We start from the raw sequence: 21,142 nt of genomic DNA, 5'->3' as shown, positions 1-21,142 counted from the left end.
AATGTATATGCAAAATGTTTATGTGCATCTTTGAAAACAAGGTCCACACAGCTATCATCAAGTACTCACTGAGGGATGCACCATGAAGTCACTCTCTCACTGATTCTCCTAACAGTAAGATTCACCTGGGAGGTTTGTTAAAAATAGAGATTCCTGAGATTATGATTCAGTGAGCCTGGGGCAAGGCCTAGAAGGCTGCCTTTTTAATGGGTTCTGCAAGATATTCTGATACCTGTTCCCTCGACCAGCACCTGGGAAGAACTAAACTAAGTAACCCTAAAGAGCAAAACAAACAAATGAAATACATAATGAACTTTAAAACCAAACATTTTTGGATCGAAAGTAAATACTACATCTCTCTCCATAAACAATTGTTAAATATCACACATTAATCAGAGATGAGGCAAAACAAGTATCTTTAGAAAATGAAAATCAGCTTTTTGTGAAAAACACATAAAAATAATAACAAAATTTCTACATATAGAGATATCCCCTTTATCCATATCTGTCGAGGGCTTTTCTTATTCTGCACTCCCCCTTTCCAATACAGCTCTCCTTGAGATTCAAGTCCAAATCTCACCTCAGTGCATCACTGGAGGGAGACTGGGTTACAGGCTAAGAGAACGAGAAAGGGATGGAAAAACTATACTCATTTCCTATCTTCTTACACCTCTAATAAAGGTGATAAGGGAGAAAAGAACTAGCTAGCTAGCATCCCACTACCGCCTTTAACTTCCTCCAAGCTCAGTCCCTAGGCCCTCCATCTAGGGCCCCCCTAAGCAATGAATTACTAAATCCAGTGTCATCTTTTGTAGTGTGAAAGTCACCACATATTTAAGTTGTTAAAAATCGTCTTCAACTGAAATATAACCATACAACCAAAAAAGCTCCACTTGGCAAGTCTCAATTAGAAGTGGAAATTTTTAACAAAGATTGCCGTAAAAGGTTCTGAAATTAAACTTTATTCAGAAGTTATATATTATTTTTAGAATTAAGAGAATTAATTAAATCTAGAGGAAACAATTTTATCCCAAGGGACCAACATATAATGAAAAGTCTCACGTCACCATGATTCTGCTTTTTAAAACACCAACTGTAATTAACCCCTCTTAAAAAGCTCTAGACGCAATAAGTGTATCTACTTACTTTTTAATTGCATAAATGAACTGTGCCATAAAATACAAATATCTCATATAGACTTTTTTTTAAAAGCTTACTTCACTTTCTATAATTTTCTGATCGTCTGAAGTATCACAAAGTAACATGGAAGATTTCAAAGAGTAGTCAAGGTCTGTGGCACACACAAACAGGTGATGACGTTAAAAATTCAAAGAGAAATACGCTTTGCAAAGATAATAAGAGCCTGGTATTTAAATAGTAATAATGTCTGGCTCAAAGTAGGTAATCTACATTTGTTAGTGCTCTGTGAGACATCAGCCATTACCATGGCTATCATGTAATCACACAGACTGCCTAAAATAAACTACCCAAATCAACTGAACTATAATGGCCTAATGTCTCTAAATAAAGCCTGTTCCCTTCCATCACAGTAGCCAGCCTTATAGCACAGAAAGTCCTGAGTCCAGGCAAACCAGGATGTGGGTTACCCTCCCTCCTATTTCCCTTCTCAACAACATACAGAGACAGAGACACAGTAAACTTGAAAATGTATTCATGATGGTTCGAATATCCTCTTCACGTCCAACAGGAAAAGTTTTCTGCCCAATGGTACTCATTCTACAGATGTAGGTGTCTTCCTCTCAAGCAAGAGCAAGGACCTACAACTGAGATTTAACTTCAACAGAGCAGAATAAAATGAGGATTTACCAAAATAATTAGTCTAAAGTTTATGAAACATCCCTCAAAAGTTATCATTCAAACAGACAGACAGTTATGAGAGTTAGCTTTAAGGTACAAGATATAACCAATTAAATGAAAACGAGCTGTTCCCTTACTCCCATATAATTAAGGAAAAAGTATAAATTAACATTTAATAAATGTATCGGAGTTAAACTTTTTTCTAATCTAACCTCGTTTTAGAAACTACAATATTGCTGCCACCATTTATTCAGCAAACACACTGATCGGTAGCAAATCCTGAGTTTCATTTAAAGAAAACAGAAATCTTTTATGTTTTCTCAGGATACTGCCTCCAGTAGAAGCGTGATATAATTGGTCTGGCTTAGACGATGATTTAATCCACACCATGTTGTAATTCGTGTACTAACAAGTTACATTCTAATTTCTACAGTCTTTTCATGTACGCAATCATTTTCTTAGGCATTTTTAACACTGACACTACTTTTCACCTGATGTCATTCTATGGAGTTAAAACACGAAATCACTTAGAGCAAAATACCGACTTTCTAAAACCTAGAATCCTTTAACCTGAAATTTTCATTAAGAATGATTCAATTTTTCATACACTCTAATTAAAATTTTAATATTTCAAGAAAGTTTTAAAGAAATCGAGCTTGAACCCAATGAATATCCTTTAAACTTTTATTGGCTATACTGTAGAGAACACTAAATATGACAACACATGCATATTGATAAACACATCATCATCAACCCAATCTGCTTTTGGAAAGAGACGTACACAGAAGCAGAAAATAACTGAAGAAAACCACTGTTATCGGAACAGGTTTCTCACACACATTCTTTCTGAATTAATTGAAAAATGTCACTTCAAACTTTATATATGATGCGTAAAGCTGTAATGAAAAAAAAAACCAAAAGAGTATTCATAATTACCAATAATTTTAATACCACACAGCAGGAATCGGTGAGCTACCACGTAAGAATCTCTGTATACTTATTTTTCCTAAAACACTGGTAAACCCTGTTTTTAATCCCCCCGAGTCATCTATGATAGAATTAATGCATAATCAATCTTGTTCATTAGGGCAGACAATTTTAATTCAACTACCCAGTTCACTGGCATATCTATTTTAGACACAGGCTGTTCACAATAACTGGTCTCACATGTTCCATCTGTACAAGTAGCCATGGCAACCAATACAGTTAGATTCAATAATTCTAGAAGAAAAATTGCAAAGGAGTTTATCACTATCATCATCATCATCATCATCACCATCATCACCACCATTACTACTATTATTTGCCATGAGGTGACCTGAATACATGTAGAAAACTATTACTTAAAAATACTTACTTTCAGCATTGGACAAAGTGCAGGGATTGCAGTCAACCAAAGCTAACTGAAAATGCTGCAAGAAGAGAATGAGAAAATCAGTGCACTAAATTCAGTCATATACATGTGCCTTAATTTCCAGGTACATAAGGTCTAACATAATCATGAAACCGTGCTATGCTAATAAAACACACTAGACAAACAGCTAGAATTACTTTGTACATTTATTGCTGATAACCTGCTGCTGGGTTACTTTCTTGAGACAGGTGAGAATGGAGAATTAACTTTAATCAAGTTATTGTATGTATAATTTTGCTTATATGAAAAAAGCTTCAGAAAAAGCCTTCACATAAATAGTAAGTATCAGGTCTAGAGCAGTTTAAATAGTTTAAGACCATTATTTTAAAAACTGTAAGTTAGGGGCGCCTGGGTGGCTCAGTCAGTTAAGCGCCCGACTTCAGCTTAGGTCATGATTTCATGGTTTGTGAGTTCAGCCCCACACGGGGCTCTACTGTCAGGGCAGAGCCTGCTTCGGATCCTCTGACCCCCCTCTCTCTCTTTACCTCCCCACTCACACTCTCTCTCAAAAATAAATAAACATTAAGAAAAAAAACTATCTGAAATACTACCAAGAATGCATCAAATAGCCTGTGTTCAAGCTCCTCTATGAAATATAGTTTTCTTTTTAGAATGCATATGCCATTATATATGTAGGCAACATTAAACCACGAATAGTTTACAGTACCCATTTATAACAAGATCATATAAACCTGCCCCAAAAATACATGCTAAATTCAGTGGATAACATGAATGTTTAAGAACACAAACCATGATCAAGGACACTGGGTGACATGTGACATCTACTTTATCAACATTAAATCTGGTGTATAAACTAAGAAAGAAAAACGAGTACCAGGGTTGGTATAAAATCCTTAAGATAAAAAAAAGTAAATCTCTTTGAACTCTGAATAAAAATATTTCCATATATGTATATTCAAATCTTCTGATTCTCTACAAGTTTTAACATGAAAAGTAATCAACAGCCAAAGCACAAACCCATTAAAAAAATATTTTGACCACAATAAGCTCATTCTTCTCCACAACCCAAATATCTAAACAGTTGTATTTCTTACAACTATTGGACAAACTGAAAATTGATACACATTAATGACAACTTCTGGATGTAAACTCCAAAAGACTTTATCGAAAGAAATAATCATTAGCAAGCTTTCAGTACTATATTTCAACACAGAATGAACAAAACTGCACTTGGCCAACTAGAACCCTCCATTACCAAAAACAAACTCATGTCAGCTACCCAGTATTACAGTGAAAGAAAGATGAGAAGGCATCATTTGGTATGAACACAGCAGCTATCATATTCCTTCACAAATGTCTGTTATTGTGCAAGCATAATTAGGCTAGCCTACATCTGCAGTACTCTTTAAAATTTAACGGTTGTAATATTCTGACTGGACAAACTACTAACAAAACGACTATAACCCTTAATTATTAAATATTTAATCCATTCAACAAATATTTATCAAGTGTCTATAATGTCCTTAGGCCAATGCAGGCACTAGGAATACAATGATCAACGAAACAAATGAAAAGTTATGTGTCATGGTTGATTAAGTGGAAAAAAAAAAAAAAAAAAGATCCAACATCTGAGCACTTCAAGAACTGCTTTTATTAAAAAACAAAACAAAACAAAAACAAGGAACTGCTTTTATTTTCCCTTGGCCTACTAAGCAGATTGTATATACACTCAAACATCCCTTTAGTGTGCTACCATAGCAATAGGTCCCAGACTATTTTATTTTTTTTATTTTTTTTTTTTATTTTTTTTTTTTTTTTTGAGAGAGAGAGAGAGAGAAGGTGGGGGTGGGCAGCAGAGAGAGGGAGACACAGAATCGGAAACAGGCTCCAGGCTCCGAGCCATCAGCCCAGAGCCTGACGCGGGGCTCGAACTCACGGACCGGACCGCGAGATCGTGACCTGGCTGAAGTCGGACGCTTAACCGACTGCGCCACCCAGGCGCCCCAGGTCCCAGACTATTTTAAACAGTACTCGTACAACTGAATCTAATACAACACTGTATGTCAACTATACTTCTATAAAGGAAATAAAAAGTGAGCACTATGAAAGCAAAGCATGCTTTATAATCAGTTGTCTTCCTCTAGGCAAAAAGAGGAGCCCAGTAGCCACACATTCAGACTCTCCGACATTCCTAAGTCTAGTCGATCCTGTTGGCGTATGCTTATATTTAGATAAGAGCAAGCAAGCAGACCTCCCCTAACTGAGCCATCAAAGGATACAAACTGACCTGTAAAAAAACACACTTCGAGATGGCAGTATTTTTAGTTTTACTATTACAATGACATCCCACAAAGAGCAGAGATGCATAATTCAAATTGCCTAGACTACATTTCATCTATCAATATGCAAGGTCCTGCAATGAAACCTGGCAGAAGCAGTTCTGGACCATGTTTACATAATTATCAATCACTCTTAAAAGCACCAATGAAGTCACTGATATATCATTTCAAACCCACAACACAGTGAAATATTAAACATTTTCAAATAGCAACAGTATTAGAAAAATTACTTGGCAAAAGAGTACATATTCAAAAACATGCATGTGAGAATGAAAGAACTTAACAGAGTAATTACGAAGTATAAGCAACTAAGAAAACTAAAAACATAAAACTACCCCATACAAAGAAAAACAATGATACGCTTTGCAGTAAACTACAGGCAGATGAGGGACTGGGGTGGGAATGACATGACCTCACAGTTTCATTTCTAGTATCTAAACCAGATGCAAAAGAGATGTACCTATTAACATATAAACCAGCAGAAATGACTATCAATTATAATAATCAGCCCCAGGATCTGAATATACCAAGGTAAAATATCCAGCAGCCATCCCTGCCACCAACAGAAGCAGCCAGGAAACATTTGCACCCCACCCGGAAATACTGCAGTACTGAAACTGACTATTGCTGTGTGAAATAGTTATTATGCGGTAGAGGCTTCTGCAGTTCAAAGACTACATACAAACCTCAAGGCAGAAAGCATTCTACTGAAAATTAATTTCCAAGCAAGATTTACCTAACATGTTTTTTTAATGTTATGGTGATTTTCTTTTTATACAGCGCTTCTGGTCCACTTGAACAAAAAGGTTCTATTCATAATAATTTCTGTTGACACTTTTATCACCAAAGTTACCTTTTGTTTTAAAAGCTTTTGACTTGTTCAATATTTCAAAATAACTTCACAGCATTTTGCTTTATATAGACTAAGGAACTTGATTTCTATCTGGAGGAAGAGAATCTATATTCATGTAATTAACATGGAAAACTCAAGTTTCAAGACTTTATTTCTCTTTAAATTGTTTTCCTTCTAGCTGTAGAGTCTGTCCTATCTCATAAATCTTTCCAATTACAGAACCCTTCAACTATAGTCCCAGTCCTGAAGACAAGCAGTGATATAACTTGTTTTTGTAATTAAGAAATTATTTATGTATGTATAAGTTATTAAAATTTGGAGCAATGTTTGGATTCCAGATCCAATCTCGGATGTTCTGACTCAGTGGGTTGGGGCTGACAGCCTGTAGACCAGAAAAAAAGCTTCTGTAAGTTTTTCCAATGCACAATTGGGGTTAAATGCCACTATTTTCAAGTTTTTAAATTGTGTACTTGCCCCCGAAAACTTCACTTCAGACCAAGGAGGCAAGGTAGTTGATACTGTTGACTATATTCAATTAGCACAGGCATGGCCTTTTCGGAATAAAACGATGGCAACGCCAGGCACTCTGCTATGGCTACACATCTACAAAACTGAATACGTGGCTCACTGACATTCATGTTCTCACAGAAGTTTAAAAGACACGGGCGCCTGGGTGGTTCAATCGGTTAAGCGTCCGACTCTTGGTTTTGGCTCAAGTCAAGATCTCACAGTTCAGGGGATGGAGCCCTGTGTCGGGCTCCGAGCTGACAGCGTGGAGCCTGCTTGGGATTCTCTGTGTCTCTCTGCCCCCTGTCCCCCGCACACACCCTCTAAAAACATAAACACACTTAAAAAAGAAAACAGAAGAAGTTTAAAAGACAATTCCATAATGGAATCCAAAAGATGTAGATGAGGGAAAAAAGAAGAGAGGTACTTCAAGCTGAGGAAACCACTTATTTTTACACAGCCCTTATGAAAGAGGGTTTTGCGGACGATTTTAAATGAGAAAGGGGAAGGTACGTCACGTACCCTTGCAAGTCACTTTTTTCATTGTTACAGACTGCCACAATTCTAAAAGAACAAATTAAAGCCAACAAATTCATTCCTAAACCTAACAGTCTATGATAAGTGGATGAGACTAGGAAAAGGTCCCGAGACACGATGGCACTTTAGGGATTTGGTCTCTGAGAAGCAGATGCAGAACTGAAACTGGCAAGTTTTGGCAGGGCTTAGGAGTCAAGTCCCTCTGCTGGCTAAGCTGATCTGACTGAGCCTTCAAACTCAAGTTCTTCTGATTCTCTGTAATACAAGATTATTCTTAACTGTTTTGAGGAGAAACTCTACTGCACACCAGTAACTAACAACTAACACATCCTGGCAATCTTTACTCAAAAAGGAAGTTTCCCATCTGGTCTCCTCCCAAAGTATCCTTAACAAAAAAGTCAGACAAAAGACACTGTAATACTGAAGATGTTCCAAGTCTTATTACTTCTTTTCACAGCCCTGTTTTATGGCTCTAGACTTCTATCTGTCTATACCAATACTTGATGTCCCTCAGGTACCTCCAACTCGATAAACTCCCAAAGGACTCATCTCCATTCAAAGCCTTTCCACCTCCCAATCCCAAAGCCTGCTGCTTACTTTACCGCCTACAAAAAAGTGAATCAAGCCAATAAATGAGAAATCTATTCCAACACTGAATCAGTTAATAAATGAACTAGTTTATTAACTCCTTAAGATCTACAAAATGTATGATCTTCCATCCATGCATCCACGGAGAACCCCTTTATCCCACACCTTTTTTCCTGTCACAGTGTCCTACTTGTCTCCCAGCTCATTTCTACTGTATTTTACAAAAGTACAGGTATACAACTGACCAGAAATTTTAAAACACTGATTCTAGTATGTGTCTAATCTGTGTACACAAATGATCAGAGTACAGGATGAGTTCTTTTCCAAGTTCTTTAAATCAAGTAGTCTACAATTTGTATTCTTATCAAAATAAGACATATTTACACCAATAACAAATACAAGGAGCACACAATATATATTTTACAAAGGGGATAAAATGATGATTTTTTTTTCTTTTTTTTTAATGTGGCATCAGATACACTGAATGCTTCATGAAGCTAGCTGTTATGGGTAAACACCAAAAAAGATGCTCTTTGGCTGGAAAGGATTTCTTGCAGGTAAAATATATGTGAGGAGAGCAAACTGAAATGGGAAACCTGGCCCCACTCTAACCCATCCATATCAGAGAGAATGGTTACTGCAGATCTATGAGCAGTCACGTCCTTTTCAAACATGTATTTTGGAGGAACTGAAGTACTTCTGCTGTTTATACTACTTTACGCTTAAAGGTATGTAACAGAACTCATGGCACAAATGAGTATCAAGTTGGAAAAACAAAACTAGGCTGGCAGAGTGGAGAAAGCATTATGAAGCGGCTAGATAAACCAATTAGGAGATCACCTCAGATCAGAGAATACTATCTAGGAAAGATTAAAAGGTAAAGTACAAGTTGAAGAGTAGAGGAAAGAGGAAAAAGCCGGGCAATGATTTTTGCCCACAAGTAAGTAAAAATGGACAGGGGACAAAATAAACAGTAACGACCATCGTTTGCCAAAAGAACTGGAGCGATATTACATTCAGGTGAAGCCGAGTTCTACTGCCAATGTGAGAACTAGGGAGATGTTTAAAGGCACAAACTTGCAACTAGTAGATAACTAAGTCCCAGAGAGCTAACGCACAGCACAGAGATTACAGTCAATAAATACTGTATTACAAACTTAAAAGCTGCTAAGAGACTAGATCTTAATTGCTCTCACCATACACGTATGCACACTCAAAATGATAATATGTGATGAGGTAGAGGTGCTAGCTAACGCTACAATGGTAATGACATTGCAATATATATAAATGTACCCAAAAAAGGCGGTGTACACCTTAAACTTACACAGTAGTGTTATATGTCAATTATATCTAAATAAAGCTATTTTTAAAGAACTCAAATTTTCAAAATGCCAACTAGAAGAGTCAAGCTATTGAGCGTCATGAAGTATTCATTATTAAATAGGGCAGAGGTAGCCACAGAGAAGTATTAGCAACTGAATTAATAAAACTATGCTGTTAAACCTTCAACAAGGAAATATTACTGACATTTTAGAAACTTAAGGCATGGTTAAAATTACTTTAACAGCTAGTATTCAAATTCTAAGCAAGTATTTTTAAAATAGAGTCCACGGTATCTTAATTAAATGAATTTATGTATTTATGTATTCTACATTAAAAAATAAATTCTAAGGATGCCTGAGTGGCTCAGTCGGTTAAGCAACTGACTCTTGATTTCGGCTCCGGTCATGAGTTTGAGCCCCCACATCGGGCTCTGCACTGACCGTGCGGAGCATGCTTGGGATTCTCTCTCCCTCTCTCTGCTTCTCCCTGCTTGTGCTCTCCCTCTCTCTCTCTCTCTCTCTTAAAATAAATAAATTTAAAAAAAAAATTTTTTTTTTTTAATTTTTATTTAAAAAAATAAAATAGGGACGCCTGGGTGGCTCAGTCGGTTAAGCATCTGACTTAAGCGGCTCAGGTCACGATCTTGCAGTTTGTGAGTTCAAGCCCCCCATCGGGTTCTGTGCTGACAGCTCAGAGCCTGGAGCCTGCTTCAAATTCTGTGTCTCCCTGTCTCTACCCCTCCTCCACTCATGCTCTGTGTCTCTCTCTCTCTCAAAAATAAAATAAACATTAAAAAAAAATTCAAAAGAAATTAACACTGGTACAATACTATTAAAAATAATAAAAATAAAATTATCAAAGATAGGAGGCATTGTCACAGATTACAAAAGTGGTTTCTAAAAGGAAATACATATCCTTGTGCCTTTACTTATTCCTTCTGCCATGGCATAAAAAATATGACAATAAAAGTCCTGAGTCAATAAAGGGTGTAAGATCAAATCAGACACCTGGAAATGAAGTAGTTCCTGAAGAAGAATAAGGGAAAAAGAAAGTGAAAGTGCTATTTCACTCAGTGGTTTCATGTCACATATAATAGTACACGGGAGACAAGCCGAATGAACTGGTGAATGAGAATGTTTAGAGAATACAAATGCACTGTTAGTTTGTAGAGAAAAAAAAAATTTTTGTTAAAAGGTGATAAATAAAGCCAACCTCTCCCCCCGCCCTCCATTTTTCCAGGCCATCCTACGAGAGGTATTTATCATTTCATAGCCTCTTCCATTTCATTTATCTATTCAAGAAACACTAATAAGCACTTGGTAAAATGCCAAACTAACGTGCACATCTCATTTGAGTTCAATCCATTTCCTTTGAATTGTGTCTCTGCGACACAATGGTAAGTCAGTACTTACCATCCTTAAATACCAAATTATAAGGGAACTCATACTGGTATCTAGCCAATTACCCACAGGTTCTCATTAAAAAACGCCACAGTCTTGGGGCGCCTGGGTGGTTCAGTCGGCTGAGCATCTGACTTCAGCTCAGGTCATGATCTCGTGGTTCTTGAGTTCGAGCCCCATGTCGGGCTCTGTGCTGACAGCTCAGAGCCTGGAGCCTGCTTCGGATTCTGTGTCTCCCTCTCTCTCGGCCCCTCCCCCGCTCATGCTCTGTCTCTCTCTGTCTCAGAAATAAATAAACATTACCAAAAAAAAAAAAAAAAAGCCAGAGTCTTTACCTTTAAAATCCAAAAAAGTTCCAATGTTGATATATTTAGGGACATGTAAATAAGATATTTGTAAATATTAAGAACATGTAAATATTAAGAAGAATTTCTACACAATCTTCATTAAATGAAAGACACTCTGGCATTAAAGGACTGAAGAATATGGGTGTTATTACATCTTATTTTGCATTTCCTTCCTTCACATGAAGGAAATAATTAACAGTCTGCCAGGATGTGAAAATTGGAGGCATTATGTGAAACTATTTTTCAAAATTAGTGTACTTTTATTGAAATAATGATCATACACTGCCTGAAATATGTAACGAATATAAGCAATTATCATTAACGCCATTAAAAAGTAATGAAATAAAACATATAATTAATTATATGGCGTAAAGAGGCAACCAAATCCACCTACGGGGTTATCATCTGAAACAGGGAAGAAACACAACAAACACACATGACCTCTCTACTGGCCAACTTAAAAGTAACACCGTATGACCGAAAAGTAAGCTGGGCATTAGCTTCATATTTCTGAGGATGGGCAGAGTGACAAAAGTACAAGTATTAAATTCTAGGATGGGAAAATGGGTTTCACAAACAGTATCTCAGCTGGTCTCAAACGGAGGAGTTTTAGATACATAGTAGACAAACTGAGAACTGAAAAGAGAGGGCTGAAAAAAAAATGGCAGATACTTTCACATACATATAAATCTTTACAATAATCTTGTAGAATGGAGACAGTTACTCTAGTACTATAGATGCAGAGAGAGAGGATCAGAAGAGTAAGGCATCTTGCCCAAGATCACACAATTAGTCATAAGGCAGGGCCAAATTTTAAAACCAAATTTGCTTGCTATGAGAGCTGTTTATACAGTACCAAACCAGAATGAATCTGTTGTAGAGATACATTTTGGTAACAAAGTTATTACCAGAGATACAAATAAAACAGGAGGCCCTGGAATCTACTTCATGTGTAGGTGAAAATAAGAAATCTATTATGAAAATAAACTGCATTTTATCATCGAAAACCTGTATACTCTATATCCCTCTTCAGGTAGGTATAAGGGAGAAAGAAAATGAGGTGCAGAAGACCTGACCTGTAATGGACCGACTGCCCACACTGCCCCACACCAAAATCCTCTTTTTCTTTACCCAACCCTCATGCCAGTAACAGTGTGTTGAGGGGACTGAGCCCTGCTCAAAAACTGGACATAACTGGTCTACAGAGCAACCACATCTTTGATTTAAAAAAAAAAAAAAAGAAAATCAATTGAGAATGGCCAGGGGGCCCATTTCTCACCTGTGACATTTTGCAAAGTGAAGTTATTTTTGAAGGGATCAACACGAAGTCATGATCTTTCTTATTTATGACATGATGATCAGATATCTGCTAAGCACTTATCATATGCCAGCACTGTACCAAGCACCTATTCCGCTGTTCTACAATACCTTTCTATAGGAGACGTGAAAAATGAATCATCCCACTTTGATTATATCCTGCAACTTTACTGAATGCATTTATTACTTTGAATAGTTTTGTGGTAGAGGTTTTAGGGTTTTCTACATTTCACTTTGATTATACCTGGCAAGCATCCTTAAGAACAAGCCAACACAGAACAGAGAAAAAAATGAATCCTTGATGAAAACTTGCATCAGATGAATTAACCATTCCTGAAAGTTGTACTTCACATTATACAAGTTACTTTTTTTTTTTTTTAATGTTATTTTAACCAGCTTCATTTGGGAGTTCCTAAGCTTGCAGCCCAAAGCATCTATACCGATAAAGTGTGCTTCTAGGAAACAGCTTCATGTAGTGGTTAAGTCATCAGACATTCCACATCTACCCATAAGAAACTAAAATACTAGCTAGCCACCTAAGGGGAGAGAGACCTTCGGATTTCTACCTTCATTTGCACTAAATGTTAAGCACTTAGAATACTATACTCAAATACCTCCTCCTCGACCAAAAATGATGATTCCTAAAATTCTCCTGAAAACAGACAGGGAGTACTGGAGAGAGAAGCCTTGAAAAAAAAGCTAATGTCAAAATGAGATCAAAATCAAAGGCAACCTTCTCATTATGGAGAAGAGAAATAGCAAGGGTTCCTAAAACTTATTTTTTCTATGCTCACACAAATGAAATAAACATCAGAATGATACCAAGTATTTTAACAAGAAAACTGTACTTACTGAGGTAAAACAATTTTGCTAATATTGCTATGACCTGAAGGTTTGTTAGCCTTGAACTATGCCTGAACAAACAGAAGTTGTACACAGGAAGGTCTCTGTTGAACCTGACTTAGCAGTAACACTTGCTGTTTCCCTTGATTAAAGAGGATTTTAAATATTGCCACCTTCGTGGAAAACAGAGTTCTGTAACCACAGAATTATGTAAAATGCCACGGTATTGATGTTCAGAGATAGCCAAATTCTATAATATGGTAAACTTTATAGCCACATTTACCAAACTGCTATCAAAAACACTTCTGCCACACATAACAGTCATATTGTGACAAGATTATAAAATGACCAAATAAGATTATTTTGTATTTTAAGACATTGTAAGAGTCTTTGTTAGCTCCTATATACTGTGGATGTCCGAGAGGTAGTTAAAATATGCAAGGTAGCCTATCTGAACTTATTTTCCATTTCAAATCCACTCATAACCCAGAGTACACAATTGACTCTTGAACAACACAGGTTTGAATTGCATGGGTCCACTTATGTACGGATCTTTTTCAACACATTACAGTAGTATAAATGTATTTTTTCTTCCTTATGATTTCCTTAATAACATTTTCTCTTGTCTAGTTTTCTTTATCGTAAGAATATAGTATACGATACATACAACATATAAAATACATGTTAAGCAACTCTTTAGATTTAATCTTTTAGGTTAACGGTGAAGCTTCCAATCAACAGTAGGCCATCAGTAGTTACATTGTTGAGGAATTGTTAAATGCAGGTTTTCAACTGGGGCGGGGCAACGAGGGTTGGCGCCCATAACCGCCACGTTGTTCAAGGGTCAACTCTTTGAGAAGTGCTGCTCCACGTTTGAGGAAAACGGGTAATTTGCAGGCATCCTTTATTCTCCATACTACCTAATTTTATCCTGACATCAATTCATCTCACTGCACTTACCTTTGACAATTGTGTAATAATCAAAAGACTTCACAATCAACTTGTTTCAGTGTTTCTGATTGTGTATCATTCTTTCATATCATCAGCATTGTTCTTCATAAAACTCATGAAAGACAGAAACAGTATTTGCCTAACTGTCTACTTTACAACTCTAGAACAAGCAAACACAGTTTTTAAAATACCTTCAAGTAGTACCTTATTAGTGAATTCAAATTACAACCCACTGTAAAGCCTCTTTATCGTTCTTTATCTCCCTCTCACCTCCCCTGAGGACCAAAATAATCTGCAATGGAGATATTTAGGACACGGCAGCCATTATAGTCATAAATTCACAAGAACTTAAACTTTATTCCTAGAACTTCTAATCCTTCAAAGAGCAAGGCTTTCGTTGCACAGGAAAGCACTATTTTTATGAAAAGCCCAGTAAGACCTAAAGTGATAGCACAGACGGCACAAGAAACTCAGTAACAACTTTGAGATATCAAATTTCGATAGTACGTAAAATATTAACCAACAACGTATTATCTTTTCCTAAAGATGTTTATTTTCACAAATCAGCAATTCAAATGACTTGCAGAGAATAGTTTTTTTTTTAATAATTCAGATTATGAGATGTGTCCTGTTGGTAGAGGTCAACAGATTTCTAGTGAGACCCATGCAAATAAATAGTCAGAATGGGGTCACAGACACACCAACATTTAGTAGCTCCTTCTGACCTCTATGGTGACCAATCACTTACAGTGGACTGATTTAGATGTCCAAATTGAGATTGAAACCTTCACCCTTTCCTGATGACGGACTTCAATTAAAACTTAAAAAAAAAAAAAAAAAGTCTAATGGTATAATCAGTTACCTATGTCTTAGGATCGTAACTACTTTGTACCCTGAAACCCAGCCTTGAGTATCTTCTAGTTCATAGCTAGTAAAACAATTCCTTCACCTAAGTTTTCAAATTTTCCTTTGAAGTATCAATGCCAATATACATTCCAACATTTCTCAATCCTCTAATATTTAACAACAACCCACTCCCCAACCCCCCCCCAAATGCATAAAATGAAACATTTTATCTTGGAAAAAATCCAATAACCTACCTTTAAACTAGACTCATAGTCTGTATTCACTTTGAACATAAGCCCAAGTCGTAAATGAATTTCCTTGGCTCGACAAAAGCTGGGATCAACATAAAGCACCTCCTGAAATGCTTTAATTGCCCTGAAAGAATACAGACATAAGATATCTTAACTTTTTGAAACTTACTGTGCTACCAAGCAAAAATTCATGCAAAACTTCTGCTTTATGCAATATGGTTTTAAAGAAAATGTGTTTTACGTGAATGTGTTGTTTAAAAAAAAAAGAGTAGAAACTGGCACCTGGGTTTTTTATACAATTGAATGTAAATCATCTAATATAAAAGGGAACAGGAAGATCAGGTGAATGTATTCTCAATTATCCACATAATATCTTATGGCTTAATAAAATTCTCAGTTTAAATAACCGATTTCATTGTTTCTGGAATTTCCTAGGGGAAAGAGAGGTGGGGCAGATAGGATAGTTTTATTTTTAAGAAAGGAAAGGTTAATCCTGTCTCTAGTCTACTCTGTAAGAATAAGTCTTCACTGAAAACTCTGTCTTCTACATTTAGATTTACAATCCATATGTACCTTATTTTTTATACAGTGTGAGGTCAGATTTCATTTTTTCCATACAGATATCCAATAGCCCTGGCATCATTTGTAGAAAAGACCATCCTTACCACAGCTCTGCAGGGCCACTTTGTCCTAAATCAAATGTCCACATTCATGTGGGGCTGTTTCTGGGTTTTCTATCATGTATCACTTTCCATTTGTCTATCAGTCTATTTTTGCCCCAGATTCACAATTTATCTTTTATAAAAGGCCTTGATTACCAGTAGAGCAAATAAAATACAAGCATAAGGAACACTCTTCACATTAAGGCATATAAAAATGCATTCAGTGATCATGTAAATGTACTACCTACTAAAAAATAAATTAAAATCATAATAAGGAAAAATGTCTACTTTGAATTTTGAAAATTGTAATACAGCTGTAACATATGTTGGTCATCATTTTAAATCTCTCTACATTATTTAAGACTCATCCCAAGTACCAGCTAATATATTCTTTATAAAGCTTATCAACTATTCTCTGCCTCTACTTATCCTAGAAAGGTAGCTATTTAGAATCATAGATGATTCCAAAGGAAAAGTCCATCTTTTATATCAAAATACCATAACTCAAAACAGAGCACAATACTTCCTACGTCTTTAAAGGAATTTTATTGTGATTCATGCATTATCTATTTCCCCAAAAAAACAACTGTGTTTGGCTATGTCCATGTTTATTATAAAATTAAGGGTTCTAAAAGGTAATGTTCATCGTTGAGGGGCGGGGGCAACAGGTGCGGCATCAGATACTTTTGTACCTGACAAAATACTTTCTTCCTGAAGAGGAGGTTGGCATCTATGTGTTAAATGGCTTTTTAAATGAGTGGGTGTGTATGTGTCATCTGATGTGTACAGGTAGAAGACTGGAGTTAAAGACCTGACAGAAAAGAATTGGTGTAAATTACCATTCTCATTCAAAGGCAGCTATTTCTCAGACTCCAAGATACTTCTCTGCGTGTTAAGAGGTTCTCTTTGTACTTGACTCAAACCTTTCTAATAGGAGGAGGTACAGTTCAGCCTCTATGATTCTCCTGGTCATGACTAGTGCTACCACCTTATAATAAAATAGGCAATTGTTGGGGGAGGGGAGGCAACATATAAAAGGTTAGGAAAAAACAATTGCAGCTATAAAGGAGGCCAATTAAAACACGATACAAGTGGGAAAGGGTAATGCAGGGGTATGGAGAAGCTTCTGGGCTAACAGCAATTTTTCATTTCTTGACCCAAATGATGCTTATGAACGTTCATTGTACAAATAACATGTTAAGATGTATACTTACGTTTATACATTCTGAAGTATGATATATTCTGTAATAACCAAAATTGAGGGTGATGCTTCATAAAACGCTAATTAACCTTAACTTACGACATGGGTCAGAAAACTCTTGTGGAATAGGTCAGAATGAAGCAATGTCCACACGTGCCAATAATAAAACCCAGGCAGGCCTGAGTCAAAGACATGAACGAAGAAGAATGGAAGTGGAAGACAGCAAAGAAAAGAAGAAACAAAGGAGAAAAAAGAAGTTAGGAAAGAAAAATGGTCTAAGGAAGGGCGTGTGAGAAAATGCAGTAAGGAGAGCACAGAGCATCAGAAACAAGCCCTCGGGAGAAATTATTTCCTACTCTGTCTTAGTTTCCATCTCCAGCCTTTCTTCTGAACCCCTAAATTTGTAGATGTGTTTTACTCCACAGGTGCCTTTCGTGCGGACACCTTATCTGATTGGTTCAACAATGTCACACAAGTACAAAAAAACATAGGTTTATTTTTAACAAGTTTTCTATATATGTTAACACACTGGAAATTTAAAAAAAAAAAATTAACCTATAAGCAAAAACGCATGTTCCAACATACCAGGCTGGGCTACCCTATGTTTATTCCTTAAGGACTGTTAAAAGTGCCCATGAGGGGAGCCTGGGTGGCTCAGTCAGTTAAGCGTCCAACTTCTGCTCGGGTCATGATCTCACAGTTTGTGAATTCGAGCCCCGTGCTGGGCTCTGTGCTGACAGCTCAGAGCCTGGATCCTGCTTCAGATTCTGTGTCCCCCTCTCTCTGTTCCTCCCCTGTTCGCTCATGCTCTCACTCTCTCTCTCTCTCTCTCTCAAAAATAAATAAAGATTAAAATAAAAAATTTTTTAAGTGCCCATGAGATGGTATGGCCAACACATATCAAATCATCAAGTTCTTCCCGTTGTTGTTTCAAAGTTTTCCTCAAATTCAGTATCTTGCAGACTGAATCAGACTGAATGTTCAGTATCTCATTACTAGATGACTGCAATAGATAGACTCTTCAAGGACTACTCTTGCTCTGCTCTGGCTTCCCTATGTTTCCTCAAACATGTGGCTCCTGTAACGGACTACTAACCATGATACTCTAGGTCAAATCTCCATGTAGCATTTAAGGTCTATGAGCAACACATACTACTACCTATTCAACTCTATTCCCAGTTATGACCCAATATTGTTCTTCCTCAGCTGTGACCTGGCTTATTTCAGGAATTTCTTTTTGCAAATACCAGCCCTCTTGACTTTGCTGCTTCTCCTCAGAATGGTCTCCTAATCTGAAATATTTTCATTCTTCTGCTTCACCCTAAATCCACTATAACCTAAAAGACCGACCACCCAAACTCAACACCAGTGGTTTTTTTGCTTAGGGTTAACCAGCAGTTAGATCCACTCTATAATCAAATCATTTTATTCTCTACCTACTGGTGTGCTATCTCCAGTTCCTTGAGGTTTACGTTCCTCTTTTATTTTTTTTTTTAATATTTATTTATTTTGGGGAGAGTACAAGCGGGGTAGGGGCAGCAAGAGGGGGACAGAGGATCTGAAGCGGGCTCTGTGCTGACAGGCTGACAGCAGCGAGCCTGATGCGGGGCTCGAACTCACAAACCACAACATCATGATCTGAGCTGAAGTTGGACGCTCAACCAACTAAGCCACCCAGGTGCTTCTTTTATTTTTAATTCTCTAAATAACACAGAAAATGATTAATTTTAATACATGTTTACTAATGTCATCACTTTTATACTTGGCTGACTGGGTTTCTGGTGGGGGCAGGGACAGCAATGCTCCAGTCTATTTATTGAGCTTCCCTCATCTAATCAAAAACATCTAGGTTCATTTTCATTTCCTTTTCTGAACTTTTACCTATTTTTCTTTCCCATATGCTTCCTCAGTTTTTCCCCACCTTAGGGGGAAAAAAAGGAAAAAGGTAGTGTGTGTGTGTGTGTGTGTGTGTGTGTGTGTGTGTGTGTGTGTGTGGCAGGGGAGTGTGTGGAGAAAATAGGTACCACTTAGACTACATTCTAATTTTGGTCATTTTACCACATTCTTATCTCACCAAACTACGGGTAGCCAGAACATGACCTCTGCACCACAAGCTAGACTAAAAATACCAAGACATAAATATTCTGTTGACCTCAGTATTCTGATTGGCAGAGAATTTTAGAACATGAGAAATGGCTACCCAAAACTACAAAATAATTTCATGATACAATGCCTGGAAAGGTTTACGATTTTCAAATATTAAAACATATTCTCTAGAAATAATTTTGGCAATGTAAAACACTACATTTTTTACATTTTTGAGGAAAAAATGCCCATAATTATGCAGAGCAATATGCACTTTTTTGTTGTTTCTAGAAAGTCATTAAAAAGAAAAGACTTCTTAAGGATTTTACCAAACTATAGTAAAAATAATGATATTAACTAAATGTTCCTAGCACAGTTTCAGTACATTTAGAAAGAGACATAATAAAACATTTAACTTTTCTAAGGCTAATAAAGCTGAGTCCAGAGATTTCCCTCAGGGATATCTAAAGGGATAAGTGGTCTAATCCCACAAAATTTCATACTAATAAAGGGGAGAATATTCTAGCTCTAAATCAGTAATAACATGTATACACACAACAGTTATCTACTTCCACACATCCATATTAGGAAATTTAGGGGCTCCTTTTAAATGAGACAAATAGATTTGATGAAGTAATCAAAGAGACAAACAAGGCAGCATATTTAAAGGTGGAGATGGTAGGAGAAAGCAGACCAAACACAGTACATGGCACAAAGTTACATAGGTAAAGAAAAATGCTTAATACATTTTCAGGGAAATGTCCATACAGTGTGATGGACACAAAGAATATATTTAGGGGAACAGTAGGCTAGGAGGATCATTTGCGGTTGAACCAGAGAGGACTTTAAATGTGAGGCTAAGTCAGAAATATCACACAAGAGGGGCACCTGGGTGGCTCAGTCAGTTAAGCACTGGACTCTTGAAGACTCTTGATTTCAGCTCAGGTCATGATCTCACCTTGGGATTCTCTCTTTCTGCCCCTGACCTCTCCCTCCCTCTCCCTCTCCCTCTCTCTCTCAAACACACACACACACACACACACACACACACACCATCTCTGTCTCGAAATAAACTTTAAAAAAAAAACAAAAAAAAGGAAATATCACACAAGAGTACTTCACATAGCCATTTGCTAATGTTTTAACACTTCATGGCTTTTTCTGCTCTTTCTAGCCAGTCTTCATTTCGTTACCCCAGACAGTGGTAGAGTTTTTCCCTTCCCCTATTGCAAAGATTTATGTTTCTATCCTTAATTTCTCTGGAGCTTAATTAGCCCAAGCCCTTCCAAATTCTCTCTAGCAATCTACGTGTCACTGGTAAGCATAACTTTACCAGAACTGCCTTAGTTAAATGCTAGTTTTGTCAAAACAGAAATGTATATGATAAACAACACATGTTAACATGAACTGTTTCATTTTAATGGAACTATACACTTTAAATTAAGCTTTAGATCTAAGAGCGTTACTTTGCATTATGATAGCTAAAAAATATATCTTAAATATTAAGCTTTTGCCCGACTCCATGCTAGACAAGCCTCAGGATCAATGGTAGTATCAAAACATTAGGTTTATTTGCACCTGAAGTGGTCACCACAATGGAGCACAGAGTCCTACACTTTTAAGAACAATTGTGATTGGTAAAGTGCTTGAGGAATTACCGCTAAAAAAAACCCATTACTTGTAACGTGTTAATATTTCTGTTTTTGTACTCCCCTCTGCCTCATTCCCCTAACCCTTTTTAAAGTCAACAATGATCACATTTCCTTACCAGGCCAATTAGTTAGATTGGGGAGCTTCGTTTCCAAAATCCTATGCCTCTAGCAGAGAATTATGTATCTTTTAGATCTGCCACCATAAGAACCTTCTGATACTGATCAACGGGAATACAAAGGGTTGCTA

General features: G+C 36.8%; 1 protein-coding gene across 9 annotated transcripts in view; it reads right to left on the bottom strand.

The window, feature by feature from the left end:
• The window catches only part of KDM6A (lysine demethylase 6A), a 208,043-nt gene that overhangs the window by 81,971 nt on the left and 104,930 nt on the right, over positions 1-21,142 (bottom strand). For all 9 annotated transcript variants that reach the window (XM_058712771.1, XM_058712764.1, XM_058712765.1 and 6 more), the window contains 2 exons: positions 15,299-15,419; positions 3,176-3,230 (listed from right to left, as the gene is read on the bottom strand). In XM_058712771.1, the coding sequence (XP_058568754.1) occupies positions 3,176-3,230; positions 15,299-15,419 (176 nt within the window). The remainder of the gene's footprint in view (positions 1-3,175; positions 3,231-15,298; positions 15,420-21,142) is intronic.

The sequence above is a fragment of the Neofelis nebulosa genome, chromosome X, assembly GCF_028018385.1.
Source record: "Neofelis nebulosa isolate mNeoNeb1 chromosome X, mNeoNeb1.pri, whole genome shotgun sequence".
NCBI lineage: Eukaryota > Metazoa > Chordata > Mammalia > Carnivora > Felidae > Neofelis > Neofelis nebulosa.
The sequence above is the reverse complement of the archived record's forward strand: the minus strand, read 5'-3'. Positions and strand labels throughout refer to the sequence as shown.